Source organism: Schistocerca gregaria, chromosome 4, assembly GCF_023897955.1.
Source record: "Schistocerca gregaria isolate iqSchGreg1 chromosome 4, iqSchGreg1.2, whole genome shotgun sequence".
In the NCBI taxonomy this organism is placed as follows: domain Eukaryota; kingdom Metazoa; phylum Arthropoda; class Insecta; order Orthoptera; family Acrididae; genus Schistocerca; species Schistocerca gregaria.
The window spans coordinates 520,268,542-520,295,600 of record NC_064923.1 but is presented as its reverse complement, the minus strand read 5'-3'; the positions used below and the strand labels follow the sequence as shown (position 1 = coordinate 520,295,600).

At 36.3% G+C, this 27,059-nt stretch overlaps 1 protein-coding gene across 2 annotated transcripts in view; it reads left to right on the top strand.

Moving 5' to 3' along the window:
* Positions 1–26,858, top strand: part of LOC126268237 (DNA-directed RNA polymerases I and III subunit RPAC1) — a 188,190-nt gene extending 161,332 nt beyond the window's left edge. For both annotated transcript variants that reach the window (XM_049973891.1, XM_049973890.1), the window contains 3 exons: positions 14,117–14,239; positions 17,270–17,386; positions 26,630–26,858. In XM_049973891.1, the coding sequence (XP_049829848.1) occupies positions 14,117–14,239; positions 17,270–17,386; positions 26,630–26,736 (347 nt within the window). In that variant the 3' untranslated portion in view covers positions 26,737–26,858. The remainder of the gene's footprint in view (positions 1–14,116; positions 14,240–17,269; positions 17,387–26,629) is intronic.
* The last annotated feature ends 201 nt before the right edge of the window (positions 26,859–27,059 follow it).

Sequence of the window (27,059 nt, the reverse complement as noted above, 5' to 3'; positions counted from 1 at the left end):
TCTCTCTCTCTGTTTCTCTCTCTGTCTCTATCTCTCTCTCCCTCCCTTCCCTCTTCCCCTCCCCCTCTCCTTTTATGTATACATGCACAAATTTAAAAGTTTGTCATGCTTTATGAGTAAAGACAGAGCCTTAGTACATTGAAATTGACCATTAGAAGTACTGCTGATCTTTTTTTTACTTCAACAGTTGTTTTTTCTCCCAAAATGGACTTTGTTTTCTTGTTTTGGCTGTTTGAAGCTTTCAAGAAGAGAAGGAATTTCGGCACGTTTGGAATACATGACAGGGTTTGTTTTCCACTCGCTGTAGTGCACAGTTCAGACACTATATACTAGCAGACAGTTGCAAGTGTAAACAAACTATAATTTGGATCACTAGGGAGAGGAATGATGCGGGGAAACAAGCCACACCTCCCTCTTGTAGGGTACTAACCCTACACATGTGTTCTGTTTTTCTGTGAACCTACAACTGACTCATGGCCACAGGGAATGCTGATTCCTTCTGTTGTTGTGAGGCTTGTTACTGAAAACTGGAATGGATGAAGATTAGTTGCTTCACTCATTCCAAAATAAGAGAAGAAAACAATGAGCAAGGCATTTGGGAACAGCTGATGTGCAATTGCTTGTTGAAGTTGGCAGAGTATCATTAATGAGGTAGTTCAGGCTGAACTTTAACAGTATTCGACACTCTCACTGTTGAAAACATCCGCCCTCTAAAACTGCCATGTTAAAAGTGTCCACATTATACCAGCTTTTGAACTTTAGCTACTAAACAAATACATGTGTTTCTTTTTTCTATGATGCTAGTCCCCACAGCTGAGTACTATATTACATTATGTATTGTGTATCTTAAACAGATCATTCAGATGTCCACAATTGGCACAGCACCACAGCATTGAGTACACTGAAAAGTTGTTGTGTTCTCTGTTTATTTTGCGACCACATTCGTATGCACATTCTCTTCCCAAATTGGGCTTCAGCAGATGATATGCAATACCAGTCACTGCAAATTGGTTACATTTATTATATTTATATGCAGAACATAAAGCTATTTCAAACTATGGTAAAATAGTTCATCTGGATACAGTCCGCTACGAAATACCATCCATTAGGTAATGTGTCAGGCTGAGCAGAATTCAGATCTATATTTGCATTAATCATAATATGCAAATTTTTCTGGTCCTTGGTTGCCATTATACACCCTTTGTCTGTTCCCACTCATAACTTGACGGTGGTCATACCAGTATAGAAGGCTGAACACTGTTTACATAACAGCTGCTAAACAACCTGTCATTTCACACATGGTTCTTCCTTCGATAGCATATGTTTTGTCAGTTACAGGAATGGTGCAAGTGGTGGTAGGAGGCACATCAGGAAAATCGTACAGTGGAGACAGTCACAAGGGCAGGAGTCATAGGATGGTGAAATGAGTACTGAAGGAATATGGGTTCTGACTGGGATACTGTATTTGTTCAGACATATTCTCCGTACAGCAGTACCCTACCACTAATTGGCAAAACATATATTATCAAAGAGTAAGCCATCTGTGAAATGTCACATGTTGTGTACTAGCTGTTATGTAAGTACTGTTTGGCCTTCTGTATTGATATAACTACCACCAAGTTACCAGTTAAGGTGAAAGGGCATAGACAGGGGTATATACTGGCAACACACAAGCTCCACAATATGACAGTCATGACCTCGAGGCCTGTTTCATCACATGGTCCTTCTGGATCCCCTCTCCCGACACCAATTTATCAGAACTCCACAGTTGAGAATTGGTGTTACAACATGTGCATTTTTCTCGCCACCTACGTGTCCTAAATTTACATTAATTTGTGTAGCTTCAGCATTTCTTTTCAGGAACTATTTCTTTTCTTCACTCCCTTTTTACTTTTCTATATCTTTTATTTTCAGACCTTCCCCTGTCTTGAAGGGCACAAAAACACACACTAACACAGCCATATAGTGGCTGCAAAGACTGTTTATAATATAGCATAGAGTTGTTAGAACATTTGTAAAGAATGTTGTAATTCAGTATAGAGCTTTAAAAATATTGTAATTAATACATTATGCTGAGCAGTTAATGTGACTGTTGCCTTGTGTAAATACTGAATGAGTAAATAAATAAATAATTTATCAAACCTGACAGTGGTTCAAAAGGTACAGTTATTGATAATGCAAGTTGATGTTACCACAATTTTAGCTCCAGAAACAAGATAAATCATAGATTAACTAAATTTATGAAGAGTTCCGCAAGGTGCCGTGCCCAGTCTTAACATTGAGGGGAGCTCCTCAGGGTGTTCTGACTAGTCTGACATTGAAGAGTGTTCTTCAAGGTGGTTTGATCAATCCACCATTATTTAATACTTTCATCAATGACCTCTCCTCAGGAGAAGTAAAAACCAAACTGTATGCAGATGATCTAGTTATTTGGATTTCATTTTCAAACAACAAAAGGAATTAATTACCAATAAAATGAACCACGTAATAAAATGCATTGAAGAGTGGTTATATGAAAACCGTAACAAAGTAAACACTCAGAAAACCTACTACCCAGATATTTTCTTTACATCACTCTCATCCAACAGCAACTCTAAAAAATGTAGGGAAAGATATACAGCACTATGAACACTCCAAATATTTATTGGTATATATGGGTCACAAATTAAACTGGCAAATCTACACAAATAAAACTGCTGGGAAAGCCAAAAACAGAAATGGCATATTTAGGAGATTAGCTGATAGTAAATGGGGATGTTCAAGGATGATGATATCCAAGAGAATTCTTTTTATTTGGGTTAGAAACAAATGAAATAAGTATTCAAAGGTTAGTACTGCTTTGGTATGAGAAACAGATTTATCTGCCCAATCATATTAAATGCCAAAATTATAAAGATTAATGTAACAGTTATAGTAAACACTGGAAAGACAAATTAGCTTCATCCAAAAAGTAGAAGACATAAGATAACAGTAACAGCTCCAGTTCTGCTTCCTCAGTTTCAGTACCAGCCGACATAATGGATAATTGTAAAAAAGTGGAAGAGATAAATTAATAATGAGGGCTACAGCATTAGAAACCATTAATGTGAGATACACTGAAGAAGAGTGAGTCCATCTGCACAGATGTTTCATTTATGGAAAAAGAAGAAAACATTGGCATTGGAGTATGTAGCAAAATTTTCTCTTTCTATCAGACTTTAGGACTGCACCACACAGATTTTGAAGGTGAAGTTGAACCCATCATAACTGTAACATGTCAGCTAATCAACTATGTACACACATTTGACAAAGCAGTTATATTTTGTAATTCCAGGGCAGCAGTATTAGCTATTATCATCACACATGAACCAAAAATCCTTCAACTTAAAGAAGTCCAAGAAGTAAATAAATGTCTACAATAGAAAGACAAGACAATTATAGTTTAATGGGTATCATCTGGCTGTGGCTTAGGAAGTAATGAGGAAGGAGATTTTCTGGCCAAAAAAGGCACACAAATTAAAAAAAGAAACTGGAAAAACTAACATGCTATGTTTTGCACTGAAGCACATTATTGACAACTCATTTCAAGAAACATGAAAATGATCTAAAAAAATTTGAAGTGATGGAAAGATCTGGAAAAACCTTGTAAGTGCCTGATGTAGCAAGAACCAAACAGGAGCCATATTCCACTTGACTACTGGACATGACAGTTGGGCTACCCGTCTGCATAAGATCTCCATCCTGCCAGCTCCAGAATGTGTTCCACGTCACAAGATTAATTTGATCATGAACAAAAGCATTTAAAAGAATGTACAAAATTAAGTGACTGTAATTCAGATTTAACTGCACTGAATTCGGAAGCAAGTAGGTGAATGACATTAAGTGGAATGCCTGAACATTACAATACTAATGTAGCCATTGCTGCCACTGAAACAGAAATGGCACTGATTGATCCTGTAGGTTATTTTGGATTTTGTGTTTTAGTAAGTTGTGCTACAGAGTTTCCTCCATGTAGAAGAAAGTGCAGTACAGTTCAGCGATTTGTTTTTTGCCTTTAGGATGATCAAATGTGTGACGATATAGAGATGACAGTGCATGCTGTGTATGGTGACGCTTCACATCAGTGGCAACAGCTAGCTCTTCCACGCACTTATGATGCACGCTATTGCATTATCAGTGGCATGTATTATGAAATATTAAAAAGTATGTAATATTTTGAAACTTTTTAAAAGATTTTTTAATAACTGGACATTTGATGGACTGAATCCTCCATAATATGTACCAGTGTCATACCCAACTGCCAGTTTTGGCCCTAGAGTGCAACTGAGGTGCAGGTGTTTGTTTTATGTTGTGGCCTATGCTTTTTATATTTGTATTTTTGTAATTAAAGATATTCAGGGTGTGTACAACCCTGGTCAACTGAGAGATCCAGGAAAAAATGCAGGAATTTTTTCATCTGGGAGAAAACTGGGAAAAACCTGGAAATTTTTTTGAATTCTGGGAATTTCTCATTGTTTTTGTTCTCAGTTAAATTTTTGTAATTTTGACTGGGAAGAACCATTGCTTTAACAAAGGTTGTTACTGCATCCTGCTACTGTAGAATAATGCTGCATCAATAAAACATGAACAAGAGAACAAACCATATACAGCAACAAAACACAGTGCTCATACAAGCGTCTGCCAACAGTAAAATGTGGCAAAGGCTTTAGGAAGACTATGCAATGCTTCGTAACAACAAATTGTCTCCGATGAGCATGACGTCACAACTGTTAACATTAGATTTGTTTTAGCAGTTATGAGTGGGACCATGCGCATGCGCAGGTGAGTAGTATCTTCTTCCACTTCTGGCTACAGAAATGTCGCTATTGGCTGTGTAAGCAGTTGCAGCAAAAAAATAAAAAAAAGAGCAGCTAGGTGCTACCGGGAAAAATTGTTACTGGCACGCCCAAGCTGCCAGATTGCGCAGCAGGCCTGGATCTAGGTGTGGAGGGGGAGTGGAGAGGGGGGGGGGGGGAATTCATATTCTTGAGAGAAAAAAAACATTGTTTCACAAAGCGCCTAACATCCAGCACACCTTTGATGTATCAATTACTCGTATGACTTTGAAACATGTCCCTGTCGGTTTTTGAACATTGTTGATCACATTCTGAGTTGATTTCTGAATGAATCATAGAGTTTATTTGTGCATGTGTGCATAGTGTACATGATGTCTCTATCAGTGGAATCCTCATCACATCTAGAAATAAACTTTCCTGCAGACAAAAGGGGCTATAGGAGCTTAGCAGAGTATACCCAAACGAAAGAAAGTTAACCACTGTCTTATTATGTGGTTGATTGGGTTTGCGAATTATGAGCGTTGTTATTATTACCAGTGAAATCCATAGATTCAGACAACCAGAGTGTGAATAAACGACCAACAGGAATAACAGGTAAGAAATATTACCAATTATCTTCTCGGTGTATCCAGGAAAATGAAATTTTGACAGAAATTTTTTGGCCTGATTGCTATACCAGCAAGGGCCAGCTGTACAGTCTCCGGCTAGCAGCCGTTTTATGGTCTATTCTAGAAGTAGCACGGAAAAGCAGGAGAGGCACCATAGGACATTTTAATTTTCACTGTCCTGAATATAGTTTGATGGCATACAGCACAAAATGTACACGTTTCAATTTCACAGACCGAAATACAGTGACGTCCGATAGAAGAATGCTGTGTGAAGAGATGTGGCGCTTCACTTTGGCACACTTAAGATCAAATAACATGTCTCACAATTCCTCGGGCACGTATGTTTTATGTATCAGACTCTTCAGAAAGACGTGCACTGCAAAATGAACATATTTTTGAAAAAAAAAAAAAAAAGGGTTTAGTTCCATAACTATTGGCTAGTTTCTATTGTTCGGTGCATTTCAAGTGTACATTTTCATCTTCTAGCACGTATGGCATTATTCCATAACAAAGAACCAGACATGAGATAACAAAGTACTGGTACTTACGGAAATTTACGTACTGAAACCACATTGGAAAGCTTAATATCAGGTCGATGCCTACTTCTCTGGGAATCTGAGACTCATTTAAAAATCAACTGTTTGATGACGAGCCATTTAGAAGGATTTATAGCCCAGAAGATCACAATTTTTTGTCGTTATTAAAAAATTGTGTGATACATCTTAAAATGTAATTACATGCATAAAAGACCAACATTATATTTGAAAGCTTAGCTTCTCTTGCAGCGTATTGGCTTTAGAGACAAATATTATATGTGAAAGCTTTGTTTTTCTTATAGCAACATCATATATATTAATTTAAACCATTAACTTTTCCTGCTCGTGTGTTCGCGCTACTTAACAGTGATGTTGCTATTGGCTGACTACACCACGTGTCCAAAGCTCTGAATATCCGCTGTCATCGGCTGGCGAGGTCACGTGACATGAGCTATGAGTGGCTTACAAATATGTATTGCAACCTTGATTTCAATGCTTCAGAAAGTAACGTGCGGTGTTTGGTGGAATTCAAATTTATACTTTCGTAATACAAAAATGTGCAGCGTACATGTTATTGCACATCAAACATCTTTCCAAAAGGTGTTTTCTCCCCAGAGTTCCATTTTCTAAAGCGCCGGGAAATTCTACGCCCATGTATTTAAACCATAACCATTCAAAGGATTGATAAGTTATACAGTTCCGAGAGAAAATATACTGTCAATTAACAGGGAAAAAACTGTGTTTCCACCTGGAAGAAAGTGTATTTTTAACCGGGAAATCTGAGAAAAATCCGGGAATTTCTTTTTCCTTCTCCGCTTATACACCCTGATATTGTTCTCGTATTCTGTAATATTTCTTACACTTTAAACTTCCTGGCAGATTAAAACTGTGTGTTGGTCCGAGACTCGAACTTGGGACCTATTGCATTTCGCAGGCAAGTGCTCTATCATCTGAGCTACTCAACCACGACTCATGCCCCGTCCTCACTGCTTTACTTCTGCCACTACCTCGTCTCCTACCTTTCAAACTTTACAGAAGCTCTCCTGCGAACTTTGCAGACTTAGCACTTCTGAAAGAAAGGATATTACAGAGACGTGGCTTAGCCACAGCCTGGGGGATGTTTCCACAATGAGATTTTCACTCTGCAGCAGGAAAATCTCATTCTTTCTACACTTCTTCAGAAAGTGATCTATGATATGTAATACAAATGTATAGTGTTTTCATAATTTTTCAGCTCTGGATGTAAAACTATTATCCTTCCCTTGTTCGTCATAAATCATAGGCATGTTTGTGATTCTGTTCAGCATGAGAATTTTGCCTATCTCAAAAATTTTGAGATATTGAGAATTTTTAGGGGGCATTGAATAAGTAACAAAATACTTTTTTCCTCAGCTAGTTTTGCGTGAAAAATTTCAGAATTTATTGTGGGACATCATGGAATATTCTTGCATCAGCTCCTACATAGTTTCATGAAGTACTAATAGGTGGCTGGCGGTGTTATACGTAGCCTTCAAAATAGTGTCTTAAACAGAGGTGGATTCCAAGCACAGAGCTATCATTGAGTTTCTTTCAGCGGAAAACCAGAACTTCATGGATATCCATAGGCTGTTGCATAATGTCTGTGGAGACCTAGCAGTGAACAAAAGCACAGTGAGTAGTTGGGAGAGGCATCTGTCATTGTCACAACAAGGTCATGCACCCTTTTTGATCTCATGGATGCCAGACAACCACAGAGAGCTGTGACTCCTGTAATGTTGGAATGTGCATATACTCTCATTCGAGAAGATTGACAAATTATAATCAAACACCAACAACTGAATGTCTCTGTTGGTAGTGCTGGCGTGCTTGTCCACCAGTTGGTGTACTCAAATGTATGCATCCGCAGGGTTCTTCATTACCTATCAGGAGACCATAAAGAGCAACAAAGGACCATCTTATACAGTACAAGGATGATTGTCACAATTTTTGTTGATCATCATCACAGGTGATGAAACATGGGCTCATCACTTCAAATTGGAACCAAAAGGGCAATCCGTAGAGTGGCATTGCACCACCTCTCCTCCAAAGAAAAAGTTAAAAGCTGCATCCTCAGCCGATAAAGTCAAGGTGAAGGTCATCTGGGACACTGAAGGGATTATTCTATTTAATGTCCTCCGTCATGGTGAACTAGTTCTGAAGTGAATTGTGCTAACCTCAGAAAATTGAAGAAATGACCTCAGCGTGTTCGCCACCACAAAAATGCAAATGAATTTTTCCTTTTCCATGACAACTTAAGGCCTCACACAAGTCTGCACAGCCGAGAAGAGCTCACAAACCTTTATTGGACTATTCTTTCTCATTCACCCAAAAGCCTTTATCTCACGCCTACTGATTTCCATCTGTTTGGTCCAGTGAAGGATGCACTATGTGGGAAGCAGTGCATGGGTGATTGGGTAAGTCCATGACATTGAATGGAAATTATGTTGCATAGTAGGGTTTTGTAGCCAGAAGAGTGGGGAATAATATTTTGTATTGGTGTTCTGAATAAAACCAGTCTGCATTCAGAAAAAAGTGTTGTGTTTCTTATTGAATGCCCTTCTTACATGACCTGTTTAGATATCTGTGGCATATTTTGGGTACATAGTTAGTCTCTTACCACTCAATTTACTATGACATAATCTTCTGGAGCCATGCAGGACAAATCAAAAAAATTTTACTATGTAGTACAAATATCGTGCAGTGTTGATAACCAAACATCTTGCAGAAATATTTTTAGAGAACTTGGCGTTATTACACTCATTTGCCAACAATTTTATGGCCTATGATATTTATGACTACTAATACCAATACCTTTGGGACAAACTGTAAAATTCTCATCTACAATATTAGAAGTAAAAATAAATTGCATTAGATACTGTGTGTACATGTCAAGGGTTGGAAATTTAATTTTACTGTCCAGTGCAGAAAGTCTTTAGTAGATTTCTGGCAGACATAATACACAAAATCAGAAATCCCTAGATATTTTTTTAAAAAAAGTAAACAAGTTATCTTACCAATATGGTATGGAAAGTCCTGGTGGAATGTATTTTAAGGAGTAAAGATAACAACTCAGTGAGTAGCAGAGCACTGAGTCATCAAAAGGCACATAAAAAGAGAGAGAACTGGGCTAGTTTCCAAATGAAACCCTTCCTAGAACTGTAGCTATAAAATACACAGAGACACACTCTCTCTCTCTCTCTCTCTCTCTCTCTCTCTCTCTCTCTCTCTTCCCCCCTTTACCTCCCCCTCTCCCCCCTCTACCTCCCCCTCCCCCTCTCCCCCCTCTCCCTACCCCATCCTCTCTATTCCTATCCCCCCCCCCCCCCCCCCCCTCACTCCCCTATGGGATACGGATGTGGCTCTGGTAGCTTGTTCTGATACTCTTCCCAAAATGGTTGTTGGCCACTCACACAATCTACACAGTATAATAATCCATCTGTATCTATATGCAAAAGCTATTCGTCATCTTTACTACATGAGGTGCCAAGCCTGCCCAATACACATACCCAGATCTTCCTCCCCAAGTCCCAGCTGAACGATTATCCTATCCTATCAGACACTGGGCTACTTCTCAAAACAGTGATGCCATACACCTGCTCAGCTGTAATTTCTACACAGCATTTGATTTGGTTATGACTGCTGACTAGCTGTCCACCTTAACAAATAATTACCACCAAACTGTGACAAAGAACAGAATTGACAATCCAGTAGCAGAACATGCTGCAGAACATGACATGCACGATTTCAGAGGCTGTTTCACAACCTGTGCCATTTGGAGCCTTCCACGAAACACCAACTTCCGTGAATTTCATAAATAGAAGTTGTCCTTTCAACACATCCTTCACTCTTGTAATTGGCCTGACCTCAATCTTCACTAGCCCCTGCCTCCCACCCATGTCCACCTCTGCCCTGAAATTGTAACTGCACTTATCCTGAACTCTCACCCTTGTCCCCTGTTCTATCTCCCCCTCCTAAACCACTCCTCCACATTACTGTGTACTCTGCATAATTCACAGTACTTGTGACCAGAACAAGCCACTAGAACCACATTTCTATTCTGAGCAGCTGCTGCCTCTTGCTTCCAGCTGTCTACTACTCTTCCCCAACCAACCTCTCATTCTCCATCTCCTTTACTGAGCGAAGTGGTGCAGTGGTTAGACACTGGACTCGCATTCGGAAGGACGACGTTTCAATCCCGCATACGGCCAACCTGATTTAGGTTTTCCGTGATTTCCCTGAATCGCTCCAGGCAAATGCCAGGATGGTTCCTTTGAAAGGGCATGGCCTACATCTTTTCCTAATCTGATGAGAATGATGACCTCGCAGTTTGGTCTCTTCCCCCGAACGACCCAACCCCCGTCCTCCCTCACCTCCTTTCTTCTGTTGCCCACTCCACTGCACTGGACTACTCCATTTGACCCATAGTGCCAGCACGAGCCTAGGCAATGTAGCTCTAAGGTGTGTGTGTGTGTGGGAGGGGGGTCGTGTGCATGTTGTAGTTGTAGTAGTAGTAGTAGTAGTAGTAGTAGTAGTAGTAGTAGTAGCAGTAGCAGTAGCAGTAGCAACAGCAGTATACATGAAGGGGATAACATGTTTAAATCCTTTGTGAATTGGTGCATTCATGTACCATCTAAACTGTTGTTTTAGTTTTTGGTGTGAGTTCCCAGCAGGGATTAAATTTTGTGCTACAAGTACGCATTTATGTACTTCATGTGAAATAGGGACATTGGATTTTAATTCTATTACATATAGGGAAATCAGTTTTCCTGAAGTAATCTGTTATGTCTGGATCTTCTGTATGGCATCATGTACAGTCTGTAAATGCTTTATGTGTGACCATATTTACATGATGGCAGTATGTGTCTTTATTTTCAGTTTTTAATTGTTCAATTTTGGCTATATTTGATTATAGTTCATGTGTCTGCTTGTTATAAAGGAAAGATCTGTCGTCCTTTTTCTGATCTTATATTGTCATGTTGATATTACTAGGTCCATTTGAATATAACTGAATGGTTGCAGCTAGCTAATGGTGTGAAATAGGACACTTTACTTCAAATAAATAACAGCCTCAGTAAGAAGCAAAAAAAGCCTGCTAAAATGTTCATTGTCTTTCACATTTGGTCCCACGTAATAACCTGTAAAACTGAACAGCTTCAATCCAGTTTTTCTTTGCCAAATTACGACCTTCCATCTTGGGTTACTGTGTATATTATCCACCATCTGCAAATTCTTCTAACAGAAGACCCTCCCCCAGAAGACTATCATAAATCAGATATTAGGAGAACAGTGGATGTGATGATAGGTGCAGTGGGTATCCTCACCAATCCCTGTTCTGCCCAAGCACAAATTTTGTATTTCTTGGACATGATTGTTGTTGAATGTAAGTACAACTTCCATTTTTAACAGAAAAGTAGTACTATAATTCCTAAAAGACAAATACATTTGCTAAAGACACTGATTTTCACTCATAACACTTTGAAACATTAAAAATCATAAGGCTGGAGACTGGAATACAGTGGCTGAGAATGCCTGTATATTGTCTAGTAAATAATAATAATAATAATAATAATAATAATAGTAATAATGGAAATGGAGTAACACAGACATAGAAGCACTCAATACACTTACACGATCACAATGCCACAAATATAGAATACATCACATAAATTCGGCAACAGAAAGATTCACATTAAGCAGAAAGGAAGGAGGAAGGGGATTTATGTATTTAAAAAATCTACATTATGGACAGGTAGACAATTTCAGAACATTCTTTCTAGAACGAGCAGAAACTAGCAAAATACACAAAGAAATCACTCATATAAATACATCGGCTACACCTCTGCAATTTCATAACCACTTCTACAACCCTTTAGATCACATAACATCAACAGATACGAAGAAAGTAAATTGAAAAAGAAAACACTACATGGCAAGCACTCGTATCATCTAACACAGCCACACATCGATCAAGACGCATCGAACACATGGCTAAGAAAAGGCAATATATACAGTGAGACAGAAGGATTCATGATTGCAATACCGGATCAAACAATAAACACCAGATATTACAGCAAGCATATTATTAAAGATCCCAATACCACAACAGATAAATGCAAACTTTGTAAACAACAAATAGAAACAGTAGATCACATCACAAGCGGATATACAATACTAGCAAATACAGAATACCCCAGAAGACATGACAATGTAGCAAAAATAATACATCAACAGCTTGCCTTACAACATAAACTTATAAAACAATATGTTCCCACATACAAGTATGCACCACAAAATGTACTGGTGAATGATGAATACAAATTATACTGGAACAGATAAAACAACACCACATAACAAACCTGACATCATACTCACCAATAAAAAGAAGAAATTAACACAACTAATCAAAATATCCATACCCAATACAACAAATATACAAAAGAAAACAGGAGAAAAAATTGAAAAATACATCCAACTGGCTGAGGAAGTCAAGGATATGTGGCATCAGGATAAAGTTGACATTATACCAATTATACTATCAACTACAGGAGTCATACCACACAATATCCACCAGGACATCAATGCAATACAGCTACATCCAAACTTATGTATACAACTACAGAAATCCATAATTATTGATACATGTTCAATTACCCGAAAGTTCCTAAATGCAATATAACATATACTGTACAGTTAAAAGGAAGTCACACTTGATCAAAGTCCGTGTCACTTTCTACTTCTGACCAGACGTAACGTCTGAGATAAGAAAGAAGTAATAATAATAATAATAATAATAATAATAATAATAATAATCCACGTGGAGGCCCGGGAAAAGAATAGGCCTCCGGTATGTTCTGCCAGTCGTAAAAGGCGACGAAAAGAACAAACCACTAATAAGGCTAACCCCCCTTTTAGTGTGATTAGTTGGTTCAGGACACAACTAAAGAAGCCTCGGACAAGCGCCGTCATGGTCGGGGACGACGCTTGAACCCTATGCCCGCCCACAATGGTAACGACACTGCTAGCCAACTGGAAAATGATTTAAATCCAAATAGAGGTGTTTTGCAGGATATGCTTCAAGCAACCACCCTAGAAGGAAAACAAAGACAGAGGATGAGATGGTCAGATGAAGTTAATCGACACCTCATGTTCTGTTATTACCAAGCAACAAACCTAGGAACCAACACAACTGGATACAGATCACAAGTATACACAACATTTATTACCAGATACCCAGAATTAAAATTTTTAATGGAACAACGACTAGCTGATCAGATCCGTGTAATAATCAAAAATAACAGGATACCCCAGTCAGAATTAGAAAACATCAAATAACAAGTACAACAAATACTGGAACAAAATAATGTGCAATCAGAAGAAGAAGAAAATACAGTAATGGACTCACACATCCCAGAGCAAACAAACAAAGAACAACACGCATCAATTAAACAATCAGAGGAAAATGAAATTTTAAAACTTCCACCAGAACAAGTACAAATAGAACACGAAGTGACACACATGTTAGATACAGAAGAAAAATTTCAGCTGACATATATAGAATACAAAGACACAAATACAGACATTAGACCATTCTTGCATAGACCGCCAAATAACCCACAAGTCGAAACAATAATAAAAACTATCAACACAATCGTACACAACATAAGAAAGAAATAATAATAATAATAATAATAATAATATTACGATGATGATGATTATGCTGATTATGAAGACAGAGGACATCTCTCCACTGCAACATTGATTCAGAACCCAGACTTTCATAATTTTACATGGTCTTCATATCAGTTTACTTACATTTCAGTGTGTACCATAGAAACAAAAAGAAAGAAAGGGGGGGGGGGGGGGGGGGGGAACAAGCCGTAACTGATTTACTGCAAGAAATTTTGTGATGGAAGTGATACGGTATATAATCATAATATGTTTTTGAGTAATAATGAAAAATTTGAAAAACATGACGATTTTCAGTTGAACTGTGTTTATAATAAAAAGGAAAAAAAATCCTTTTCTGTGGTTTAGTTGCATGCCTAAGTGATTGTTCTTGTTAAATCCGAATATATAAATAAAAATTTTGTTTAGATTAGTGGTGTTTGTATTATCCATGTTTACTCTGATACTTTTGTAGCTACAGCCTTCTACCGGTTGCATCCAGAAGTTACTCTTCTGAAAGATATTGAAGGAGAAGCAGCCGAGCGATTACAAAAGTGCTTTTCTCCGGGTGTCATTGGTCTAGAAGATGGAAAAAATGGTAAGCAAATAAGTTTTTTAAAACATTTTGATAGATATGTTTTGTTTTGTATAAAAGCTATGGCACCATCTCACTGTGAAAGAAATTCGGAGTCCACGAACTCGAAAGGTTGACATTAGTGTTGGAAACACCCTTTATTTGGTATCGAGGAGTCACAGAATAACATACAGAGATGACTGGACATGAGTTTGAGTTAAACATTTGTTGCTCAATGGGAAGTATTATGAAAATAGTGTGCTGCCACTCAGCACTTGAAGTTTGGGTGGACCTTCTCTTGCTCTCCAAAATGTTGCCAGATGAACACTAACATTGCTCCCTGGGAGAAAGTGGGCAGATTGTCATTTAAGGTGCACCTTTCAGACTTGGCTGGCATTACTCAGGTTTTGGCTGTTGCAAGCTTACATGATACCAGGTGTCATCACTTTCAATATTTTATAGATTTGCAATTAACAATATAAATACTGTGTACAGATTTTGAGAAATTGTTAAGAATGGGTAAGCTCACTTCAATGTGAATGCCAAATGATTGCATTTTAGGTTTACCATAAAGCATAAATTGCATTGTGTCATTGTGGAACTGTTTGGGCATAAAAATTAGCAGTTTTTGAACATTATTATTTCTGGAATATTAACTCCTTTTCATGGTTTTGATGTACCACAGGACAGGAATCCTGCCCAATAGTGCAGAAATCTGTAAGGTGTATGTCTCATTCACCACATTCATTTTTGTAGATCAAAAGTTCAAGCATTAACACAACTCATCTCATAAAGCCTCATACTATTCCAGTTTAGTATCAAAACTGAAAAACTGCTGTACTATAAGTATTTCTGCGTATGAGCAGACACCTACAAAAGCAAAACTGAATAGACCATTAGTAATAAGCAGTTGGCAATGCAAATGGTTGCCTTGAGAAGTGTTAATGCAGACACTGTTAGTGAATAATTCAGCATTAAAGTGTATCGTTTTACAGTTGACAGCTTCGTTGTTGCAAGAGGAAATAAAGATTTCTTGTACCATTAATTAATAATTGTAGGTCTTAGCATGTTCATTCGCCTGTTGCCACAAGTAAATTTTGAACTCCTTGTTGAGAAACATTTTTGGTTGCCATGACTATGTGAAATAGCACATTTTTAAGTGTTTACAAAAATAATGAAATAAAAATTCTTTTGACCAATCATATTATTGTCTCTCAAAATATTAACCTTTAAAACTCATACACTTTTGCATGCATTCAAACCAATTCCGGTAACCTTTTTTTCCACACCAATGTTGATGTTGCAAAAATGGGGTATTGGTATGATGCAAAATCTTTTTGATGTGATGAAAATTACTGCCCACACATTTTTTGTTTCACATATAAAAGTCCTTTCTTGAAAAATCAGGTGAATACATGCAGAATACTGAAAAGTTAGGCACGGCATGTGAAAAATCGCATAATTTTGTTGGAAGTTCTTTGTGAACAAGCCATCTTCGTTAGCTCTGGTTCATCTTGGAACACTCAAGCTCTTGATTTTCGCCTTGTTTTTATGAATACATCCAAGTTATGATACTGTACACAGATTTTGTGTTTCTTCAGTAAATTAGCTTACTATCCCTACTTTCATTCACTGCTTTCGTATGGCATCATATTCTGGGGTAATTCATCGTTGAGTAGAAAAGTATTCATTGCTCAAAAACGTGTAATCAGAATAATTGCTGGAGCCCACCCACAGTCATCCTGCATCTGTTTAAGGATCTATGGATCCTCACAGAAACCTCTCAGTATATATATTCACTTATGAAATTTGTTGTTAATAATCCAACCCAGTTCAAAAGTAATAGCAGTGTGCATAGCTATAACACCAGGAGAAAGTATGTTCTTCACTATGCAGGGTTAAACCTGACTTTGGCACAGAACGGGGTAAATTATGCTGCCACAAAAGTCTTTAGTCACCTACTAAACAGCATCAAAAGCCTGACAGATAGCCAACTAACATTTAAAAATAAATTAAAAGAATTTCTAGATGACAACTCCTTCTACTCATTGGCTGAATTTTTAGATATAAATTAAGGGGGAGGGGAACAACAACAACAACAACTTAAACACTACTGTCATGCAATATTTTGTTTAATGTAATATTTTGTACAGACATCTTTTATTAACCTGACACATTCCACATCATTACGAAGTGTCGTATTCATGATCTATGGAACAAGTATTAATCTAATCTAATCTTCAGTCAAGTTTTCGGGCATTTTGTTCAGGCATTTTGTTTCACCAATTGACATGAACTTGCTTTTAATATTCAGTTAAATTGTGCGAAATTGGTTGGGAATAGATCTTTTTCAGCTGAATTTTCATCTAAAATTTGAAGTACTAGATTCTTTGATAAGTGTAAGTATGCCTCTATCTCACAGGAACTCACAAGTCAAATTCTTCAATCATGTTGTATACAGCTTTGGTATTTGTCAGCCTTCATGAAATTCATTGTTGACTACAGTATTTCCATGATGACTTTCTGTAAACCATGCAAAAGACTTTTCTGGAGGTGATTGGTTACCAAAAGTTAAACAAAGTCGTTCAAGGAATTGTTGTTGAGGTAGACCTTTATGGAAATCGTAATAAAATTGCTCAGCAAAATTCTTCATGTGATATTGCCATTCTTTTGACAAAACTGTTTGTTAAAACACTCGCTGTAAATAAACAACTCAGCTAATTTATGATCAGTCATTGTTTTAACAGTAACAAATGACAAATTTTAAAACAGTATAAATGGCCATTTCTCAATAGAATCACTTAGTGATCATTTGTAAAAACTTAAACAGCGATCTTCATAAGAAATCATCATGTAATGATTTACTTGCTGCATTTTTACGTTTAAATGAGATGTCTCTTGCTTAAATTGTTCACAGACTTGTTTTCCTGAACCATACTTACAAAGTAGTAGTTGTTCATATATTACAAAATCGATAAAATCAATTCTATTTATGTAGTTTGATGATTTTTTTGTAGTAAGTCCTGTTGCTTATTCTGTATCTTTATTTACCAGGTAAAAAGAAAGCCAAAGTTTTAAGTGCAAGGTATGACACATGCAGTAGAAATGTCTTCAGATATGACGACTTAAAAAATGCAGTTAAAATGGAGAGGATAAGGGATCATTATATTTGTAAGTACACAGTATTGTGAATTTTTAGTTTACCACCTTTTATATGGATGATATATATATTGCTACAATTCTTTTAGTATCAATTTTAATTATCAAATAGTGAGAAGCCATGTTACTACTTAATTCAGCTGTTTGTGAGAAATTTAGATGCATTATTGAACTACTTGTCAAGCAAGAAGAAAGTAAATAGTTTGTACCGATTTCAGTGTAGATTTCTTTAAAGATAAATACAGGCAGGAAAGATGAACTGTAATCATTATTTAGATATTTCAGTCTAATTTCAGCAGTTATTTTCCAACTTGTGTACTACAGGATAGCAGGAAGAAATGCCAATGTCAAATTAATTTTATTTAATATTGGATTTGTATCAGTATTTGAAAGTAGCTTTCCTAAAAAGTTATCAAGTTAACCCATTTAAAACAAGTAACTGTGGATAACTAAGGAAGTTAAAACCTCATGTAAGATGTAGAGAGAAATTTGAGTAAAGGCCAGAATAAGTCATGATCTGACAGTACTTTTATAAAATGAAAGCATTGTCATATTTTAAGGAAAGTCATTAAAATGTCCATAAGTCTGCACATTCTGACTGAAATAAATAATGGAGATAATAAAATTGAAACTAAATGGATTGTTGTCAAATGAGAAAGAGGACAACTGTTAACAATTAAACTGAATGACAATGTTGTGACAGATATTTCACAAGTTAAAAATGCGTTTAACAAACACTTTTTAAATATGGCAGGAAAAATAGGATTAAATGGTTCAGTTGAAGAAGCTAGAGAATGTATTACAAGTGTCATTCCAAAAAACTTTAAGCAACTAGAAGTAGTGCCAACACCCTACACCAAAATTAATAGTATCATAAAAACTCTAAAACAAAAAAGCTCATATGGTGTCGATAAAATTTCAAACAGAATTCTGAAAAGTTGCTGTAGGTATTGTCCTCAGTGATGACATACGTAATGCATCACAGACACATGGAATTTTCCCAGATAGATTAAAATATGCAGTTGTTAACTGCTTTACAAGAGGTGTGGCAAGAAAAAAATAATTATCATCAGATTTTTTTACTGACTCCTTTTTACATAGTATTTGTAAAAGTAATGTACTCACGAATAGTGTCACATTTAAGTAGAAACAATTACGTAACATATCACAGTTTGGATTTCAGAAGGATTGCTTGACTGAGAATGCTGTTTATACAGTCAGCCACCAAGTATTACAAGTCTTACATAATAAAAATCACCAGTTGCTGTTTATGTTATCTTTGTAAGGTATTTGGTTGTGTAGAAAAACTTACACTCTTAAAAAAACTCAAGTTTTATTAACTTAATGATTTACACACAAATGGCTTGAATCATGCTTAACAAACAGAATGCTAAAAGTTGTGCGAATAATTCAAACAATGTTGGAAAGATAGAAAGTTTTAGTGTGGGTGGGAGTTCAAAAGGGAGTCGCACAAGGCTCAATTTGGGGTCCATTGCTATCCCTTATATACATGAATGAATGACCTTCCGCTTAACATTCAACGTGCAGAATTGGTACTTTTTGGAGATGATACTAGTGTTACAATAAATCCTATTAGGGAGAAAGCAACACATGAGATTGTTAATATTTTTTCAGAGAATAATTAAGTGGTTCTCTGTAAATGGACTCTTCCTTAAATTTAAGAAAACACATCTCATTCAGTTCTGTACAACAAGTAAGAGTCATAGCAACAATTGATGTAGCACATGAACAGGAGTCAGTAAACACAGTAGAATGCTTCAAATTTTTGGCTGTAAATATTGACACAAAAAAATGAATTGGATGTAGTCTGGCTAGTACTGAAAACAAATGAATCAACCTCCTGACGTATTTTGTGTATTCCCATTTAATAATATCTTATGGAATAATTTTCTGGGATAACTCATCTCTTAGAAAGACAGCACTGATTCTACAAAAAGGAATAGTGGAAATAATATTTAGTGTTAACCTATCTATGGGACATGTGACAACTAACTAACACCTATGAACATGTTATTCAGCACAGATGAGTAAATTGTTCCTTTGGAATGCTGAGAGTTGATAAGGGACTGTTTCTAAGTGCAGGTTTGCCATGAAAGAATTGCTCAGGTTTTCCTCCACAGTAGGAACTTCATCTCGGTTGGTGTATCAATTTCTAAGACCAAGTGTAAGTCTTACAAACCATAATGATTAAGACATGGAGATATGGCATGATGCCAGAATTTATATAGTTGTTGTGTCTTCTTTTTCCCCCAGTGGATTCAAATGTCAGCCATTACAGTCATGATCTAGCCACTGTATCCCTTGGAATAGGAAGAAACAGGCTTTTGCAGTATAATAAGCAAGTGAAATGTAGCACATACTCAATCTCACAGAACTATACATCTTCTCTGTTATATGGCTGTTGATGTATAATTTTTTGTCTCTCTTTACCAACTTCGTAATTGAGGGGAGAGAAAAAACTACAGAATATATCTTTCTTTAATAACAGTATTTGTTATGTTCGGCTTGGTTGGGATTGTATTGATTGGCAAGATGACAAAAATTCATAATAATGACTTATACAAAATTGGTGCAATTGACTTTTCATGTGCTAAACTAAGATGTATAAGTTCCAAAATAGGGGAAAAGAAGAAAAGAAAGAAAAAAGTAGATCACAAACTTTACAAAAGAAAATTACAAACCATGAATTAAAAGCCACATATCCTACAAAAAATAGATTTGACACAATATTCCACAGTTATACACCTAGATCTTCACTAGAAGAGGCAAGGCTATTAATAGAAGAGGCCATACCTGCACAGTTTGAAACAGCTGTAATTCCACCAACCTCTCCCTCTGAAATCAGTAAAATAATAAACTCACTGAAAAGTAAAAGCTCTTACGGAATTGATGGCATTTCCAGCAAAGTACTTAAAGCTTGTTCCCCACAGATAAGTAGAATTCTCAGCCACGTATGTAATAGCTCTTTGGAGCAGGGTGTTTTCCCTGATAGACTGAAATATGCCATTGTAAAACCATTGCATAAAAAGGGGGATATGTCGGATGTCAACAACTACCGCCCAATCTCTCTTCTGACAGCTCTATCAAAAATTTTTGAGAAAGTAATGTATTCAAGAGTAGCCTCCCATATTTGTAAAAATAAAGTACTAACAAAATGTCAGTTTGGTTTTCAGAAAGGCTTTTCAACAGAAAATGCTATATATGCTTTCAGTGATCAAATATTAAATGCTCTGAATAACCGGACATCACCCATTGGTATTTTTTGTGATCTCTCAAAGGCCTTTGATTGTGTAAATCATGGAATTCTTTTAGATAAGCTAAATCATTATGGTTTGAGTGGGGCAGTGCACAAATGGTTTAATTCATACTTAACTGGAAGAATGCAGAAAGTTGAAATAAGTGGTTCGTGTAATGTTAAAACAGCTGATTCCTCAAACTGGGGTGCTATCAAGCACGGGGTCCCACAGGGTTCGGTCTTAGGTCCTTTACTGTTCTTGATATACATTAATGACTTACCATTCCACATTGATGAAGATGCAAAGTTAGTTCTTTTTGCTGATGATACAAGTATAGTAATAACATCCAAAAACCAAGAACTAAGTGATGTAATTGTAAATGATGTTTTTCACAAAATTATTAAGTGGTTCTCAGCAAACGGACTCTCTTTAAATTTTGATAAAACACAGTATATACAGTTCCGTACAGTAAATGGCACAACTCCAGTAATAAATATAGAATTTGAACAGAAGTCTGTAGCTAAGGTAGAATTTTCAAAATTTTTAGGTGTGTCCATTGATGAGAGGTTAAACTGGAAGCAACACATTGATGGTCTGCTGAAACGTCTGAGTTCAGCTACGTATGCTATTAGGGTTATTGCAAATTTTGGTGATAAGAATCTCAGTAAATTAGCTTACTATGCCTACTTTCATTCACTGCTTTCGTATGGCATCATATTCTGGGGTAATTCATCGTTGAGTAGAAAAGTATTCATTGCACAAAAACGTGTAATCAGAATAATTGCTGGAGCCCACCCACGGTCATCCTGCAGACATCTATTTAAGGATCTAGGGATCCTCACAGTAACCTCACAGTATATATATTCCCTTATGAAATTTGTTGATAATAATCCAACCCAATTCAAAAGTAATAGCAGTGTGCATACCTATAACACCAGGAGAAAGGATGATCTTCACTATGCAGGGTTAAATCTGACTTTGGCACAGAAAGGGGTAAATTATGCTGCCACAAAAGTCTTTGGGCACCTACCAAACAGCATCAAAAGCCTGACAGATAGCCAACTAACATTTAAAAATAAATTAAAAGAATTTCTAGATGACAACTCCTTCTACTCATTGGCTGAATTTTTAGATATAAAGTAAGTAAAAAGAAAAAAAAAAGAAAAAAAAAACTTAATCATTAGTGTCATGCAATATTTTGTGTAATGTAATTTCTTGTACAGACATCTTTTATTAACCTGACACGTTCCACATCATTACGAAGTGTCATATTCATGATCTATGGAACAAGTATTAATCTAATCTAATCTAATCTATATAAATATTTGATATCCATTTAACTTCCTCAGCTGTAATTTCCAGGACATCATTCCATTCCTAAAGTATCTTCTCTTGAAGCTTTGTTGGCCAGTGCACTCTGTGATCTGCTCTGCAGACACTTTCAAGATTATCAATCATCCCCCATTTATGAAGGGGTATGTTAGAACTGACATGACCTTTTTTGACCATGCCTAGGTGGCAGCAAATTTTCTTGGGTAGTTCAGTCCCTGACCCTTCATGGTGTTACTGAAGAAACCTATGTTAGGCTCCTATCTCTCCTCTCCATGCAACCTCCCAGATGAAGAGCTGATGCTGCAACAGGATGTCATCAACCCCCCACTCTGCCGCCGCCCTGCTGCCCCAGGTTTGTGAAACAGACTTCAAGCAAGAGCATTATCCAGGACAGTGTGGACTGGAAGTACTAGTAGGAATACTGAAACATGAAACTTGTTTCATTTTCTAATTGTGGTCTGTTCTCATGTCACATCTGGCAGAGGGATGTCCACAAGTGTATGGAGCCAAATATTCGTTGGGATTTTATCATTCCAGCTATAGTGCGCAATGGCTCATTGAGATGTTCACTTATTTTGTTGCTGCGGCGTCTGCATCCATGCTGGTGTACAATACTCAGCAATTGAGTGCACTAGCTATTGTGTGACATTACGTAAGAAATCTGATTGCACTCCCATAGTTTTCTGTGAAAATTTATTTATTATGTTATTTCTGGTTTTTTGCATTCAATCTAATCTTATGCAGATGTTTTTTATATGTCCTAGAACAGTCAAAAGTGATGATGCCAATATGTTTTGGATAATTGGTGTGGTTTATTTGTTTGTTGTCAAATGAAACATTTGAGCCTTTTGACACCCAGGTGGTTATGTAAGTGGAATGTACAACACTTTCTTTGTCAGGGTTTTGCCACATTCACCTATTCTTATAATATTCACTCAGCTGCTCAAAATCTTCTGTCAGATTGTGTTCTCTTTCATGTATGAGGATGTGCTGAAAAGTAATGCCTCTGAATTTTTTATTCTGTTATCAGTATAGTTCCTGTGTTACATGTTGTTCATATTAGTTGGTTGACTTTTGTGCTGTGCTGATACAAGTTGCAACACTGTCATTAGAGGGCTGTGAATTGTAGTGAGTAATATGATGGTGTGTAATGTAACTATATCAGTGCATGAGAGCGAGCTCAGAAAACTGAAAGTGCGAGTTTGAAGAGTTCATCTGAACTTAGAGCACCCTCTTCTTCAGCATGACAATGCCAGGTCACACAAAAGCACTGCAACATCTGCAACTGTCTGATGCCATGAGTTCACTGTGATCAAGAGGTAAGGTCATGACTCTGTCAACAAAGTCAAACATTCTACAGTGATGGTATCAATAAACTCTCTCTTGGAGAAATGTGTTTGTTGCCAGGATGACTATATTGAAAAATAAATGTGTAGACATTAAGAATGTAAATTAAGAATTTTAATAAAGCATGTCTCAATTACAGGACAATATACAGCCATTTCGGTTGCATGAAATTTTGTCAATTGACCACGGTTTTGATTGCACTAGGGTAGGGCAGTTCTCATCAGAATAAAGTGTTACATGGAATACCTAAAATGTAATGATGTGGATTTAAATAATATACACTTAATAGGATTAGTTCCATAAGTTACAAACAAACAGAATGTACTTACATGTAATCACACCATGGTCCAAAACATTTGAGCAAAAGTGCTCCCGTCAATGTCATAAGAATAAAAACTAAAATATAAAAGTATAAGGTGATTGTCAACCAGATAAAATACTCCATCGAACATAATGATAACTGCAAGGTCACTTAGGACCAAGAGGAGCATAATAAAGCTGCAACCGTCAGACTAAACGGCTAAGACGCCGTAGGCAGGCACAAGGTGAACACAAGAACAGATTCACGCCCTCTAGCAGAAGGTAATCAAAACACAGACAACTTAAGAGTAAATGATGTATTACAAGGACAATTTTAAACACTACTGGTAAAAAACAGTAACCCGTATAGGAATGTTACAACATAACAACAGTTTATTTAAAAAGTAAAATACAGTTCAGTTAATATACAGAGGAAACATAAGATTAGAAGGAAAAACAATGTTTAGGAGAGTACATTGAGGAGAATATCACCAGTCAGACATTTTTAATTAGTGGTTCTATACCTTGAAAAAAGTTTTTGTTGCGTAACTGCAAACTGTTCGTTAAGAATGAGACCATCCTTCGGAGATAGATGTTTAAAGATTTTATAACTTTTCTAAGATGTTAAGCCTAAAGCCTGTTTTCCCTGAGTACAAGATCTGGATGTCTTGTACATCTTTAGGATTACACCCTGTGAATAATAAATGATTGGCAAAAGTTGGTTCATGAACATTGGTGCCTTTTTTCCTAGATGATGTTCCTTGAATCTTATCAAAATAGCTCAGCCTGTTTGCCCTATATAATAGGTGGAACAACTGTAACAAATAATTCTACAAACACCAGAATTTTGCAAAGGGGAGAACTTAGGTTTCAAGTTATGTATGATGTTACTTTTTAATAAATTATTAGTGGAAAAGTCTGCTCTACAATTATACTTATTTTGAAGCAGGCACTGTATTTTGTAAGAAACTGGACCCAGAAATGGTATATAGAAAAATCTTTTCTTTTAATTAGGTTCATTATTAGAAATGCCTATGGTGGTGATTCTCTTATTGGTTTTAGTGAAAATCTGTAGAACCACTTCCATCCCCCTTTCTAGTGAAAATCTCAAATTTTAAAAACAGTCTGATTAAAACTATTGCAGTCAATAATGGCTATGACCCTTCCATAGCAGATAATATTTTTAGTCGTAAAACCAATAAGAGACCATGGTCTCATTACATATAAGTACATTCTGTTTTCATGTAATTTATGGAAGTAATCCTGTTAAGTATATATTCTTTCAATCCATGTCATTATATTTTTAGGTATCCCATGTAACTTTTTATTCTGATGAAGATTGCCCTAGTGCAATCAAATCAGTGGTCAGTTGACAAAATTTCGTGCAGCCTAAGTGGCTATATGTGCGTTCTGTAATTAAAAAGCATACGGTTGCTAGATGTGCAATCAAATCAGTGGTCAGTTGACAAAATTTCATGCAACCTAAGTGGCTATATGTGCGTTCTGTAATTAAAAAGCATACGGTTGCTAGATAAGACCCAATAGAATGCTTAAAATTGAAAGTTTGTTTTATTTAAAAAGCTTTAAGAGTTTTCTCATAAAACATCCAGAGGTATTACTTTTCTACATGCCTTTTTAGATTATTTGTTTGGATGTCTAGTGCCATCTCATCATTATGGTGTTGTTTAAGCTCAGAGCCATGCCTCAGTTTTCTAATTTGCTGGAAGAGAAAAACAATAGGCTACTACTGATGCACCCTATTATGTTGTGGCTGTGGCTTACCTCCTTTGGCCACTCATTTATGATGAAATGATTTAAACCCTATGAAAGAGGACCTAGCATTTAGTCCATGGATTCCTTCTGTGGTTTGCCAATTTTCAGTGAGACACCAATTGTCTTAATGATTTTTACTCGTATTCGGACACGTGTTCACTACCATTTTACCAGCTAGTATACCGTATATCCATGTTAGCAGCAGTGAGGTAATCCTAGTCTAGAGTTTGGATTTTATGAAGGATTGGAAGCAGAGGTAAGGTTGTAGCCCCATCAATAAAATCAAACATAGTTTATACTCAAACATAATTTATGAAAGTCATAAATTATTGGGAAAGTGTTATCAGTGTGTCCTGCAGTGTTTTTGTAAGTAATCATCCTGCCAAATTTTCCATAGTTAATTTTTAGTCTCTATTCTGTAAATCAGACTTGTTTTTAACATCATACTTTAAAACTAGAATCATTCCTTGAATCTATGTATGAATGTGTGACGGAATGTGAGAAGCTGGGAACAGGCAAGTGCAACTCAAGCTTCAGATTTTACACTTTTTTATGTTTGGATGTTTTAATCATTTGTGCCTCAGAATCTTTTGATAAGGGTACATATGGCCACATTGTTCGACCTCTGAACAATAGTATTTTTGAACAGTATTGTTTTAACAAGGTATTCAGTAGACAGATCTAGTGCAGTAAAATAGAAGTTAATCATCATTACTTTTTTTGTAATTTCATTGATAATTTAGTGTTGTTTCTATCACTGTTATGCAGCAGTGCTTCATATTATTGTGCCTCATATTCTTTATACTATTTGCTTCTGTACTCGCAAACAGAAAATCATCATCTCACAGCCCTATGTACCTTTCATATTAACCAACTGCAATGGTATTTTGGTAACACTCCTCTTTAATTGTTTCTTCCTGACCATGGATGATTAGTACAGTTCTTTGTGGTATATGACATAAAAGGAGGATGATACATTTGTGACATCACATGATAAAATCTATTTGTCATGTTCTTAAAGTACCCTTACATGAATTATTTTAGCATGTTCATACAAACTCACTCAGCCATTAACCAAAAACCAAAATCTAATTACGTTTTCCAGAATGTGTTTAAATGTGCTTTATAAGTGGGAGGTATATACGTTTCATGAACCCACTTTATTGACCAACAAAATAATTAACTGCCTGAAATATCAAAATATTCTGTTTTCATACTATTGATATACTCTTCATTCTATTTTCAGTCACTATTGAGTCTGTTGGAGCACTTCCTCCTGATGTTTTGTTCACTGAAGCAGTCAAAGTTTTGAAGCAAAAATGCAGGACATTTTTGGAAGAATTGAATCGCTGATTGAAGAAAATGCCTGTGGATGTAAAATAAGAATGTTCACCCTGAAGGATCTGTGATGTGATCATGTAGAGGGCACTGTTCATCATTATTTAAGATAAAATTAAATACTTTGATATAATTGATGTTTAAATCTTTCAATGTATTTGTCTGTTCATCTGTAGACAATCTCCAATGTATACCTTTAATCATAATACACGTTATTTCCATTACACCTTCAGAAACACACCCTAATGAATATTTAAAAAAATGGAAATCACATTTGGATGCCTACACCAGTTTATTCACAAACCTTCACAATTTTACTCTTTGGCAGCTTCAGTTTT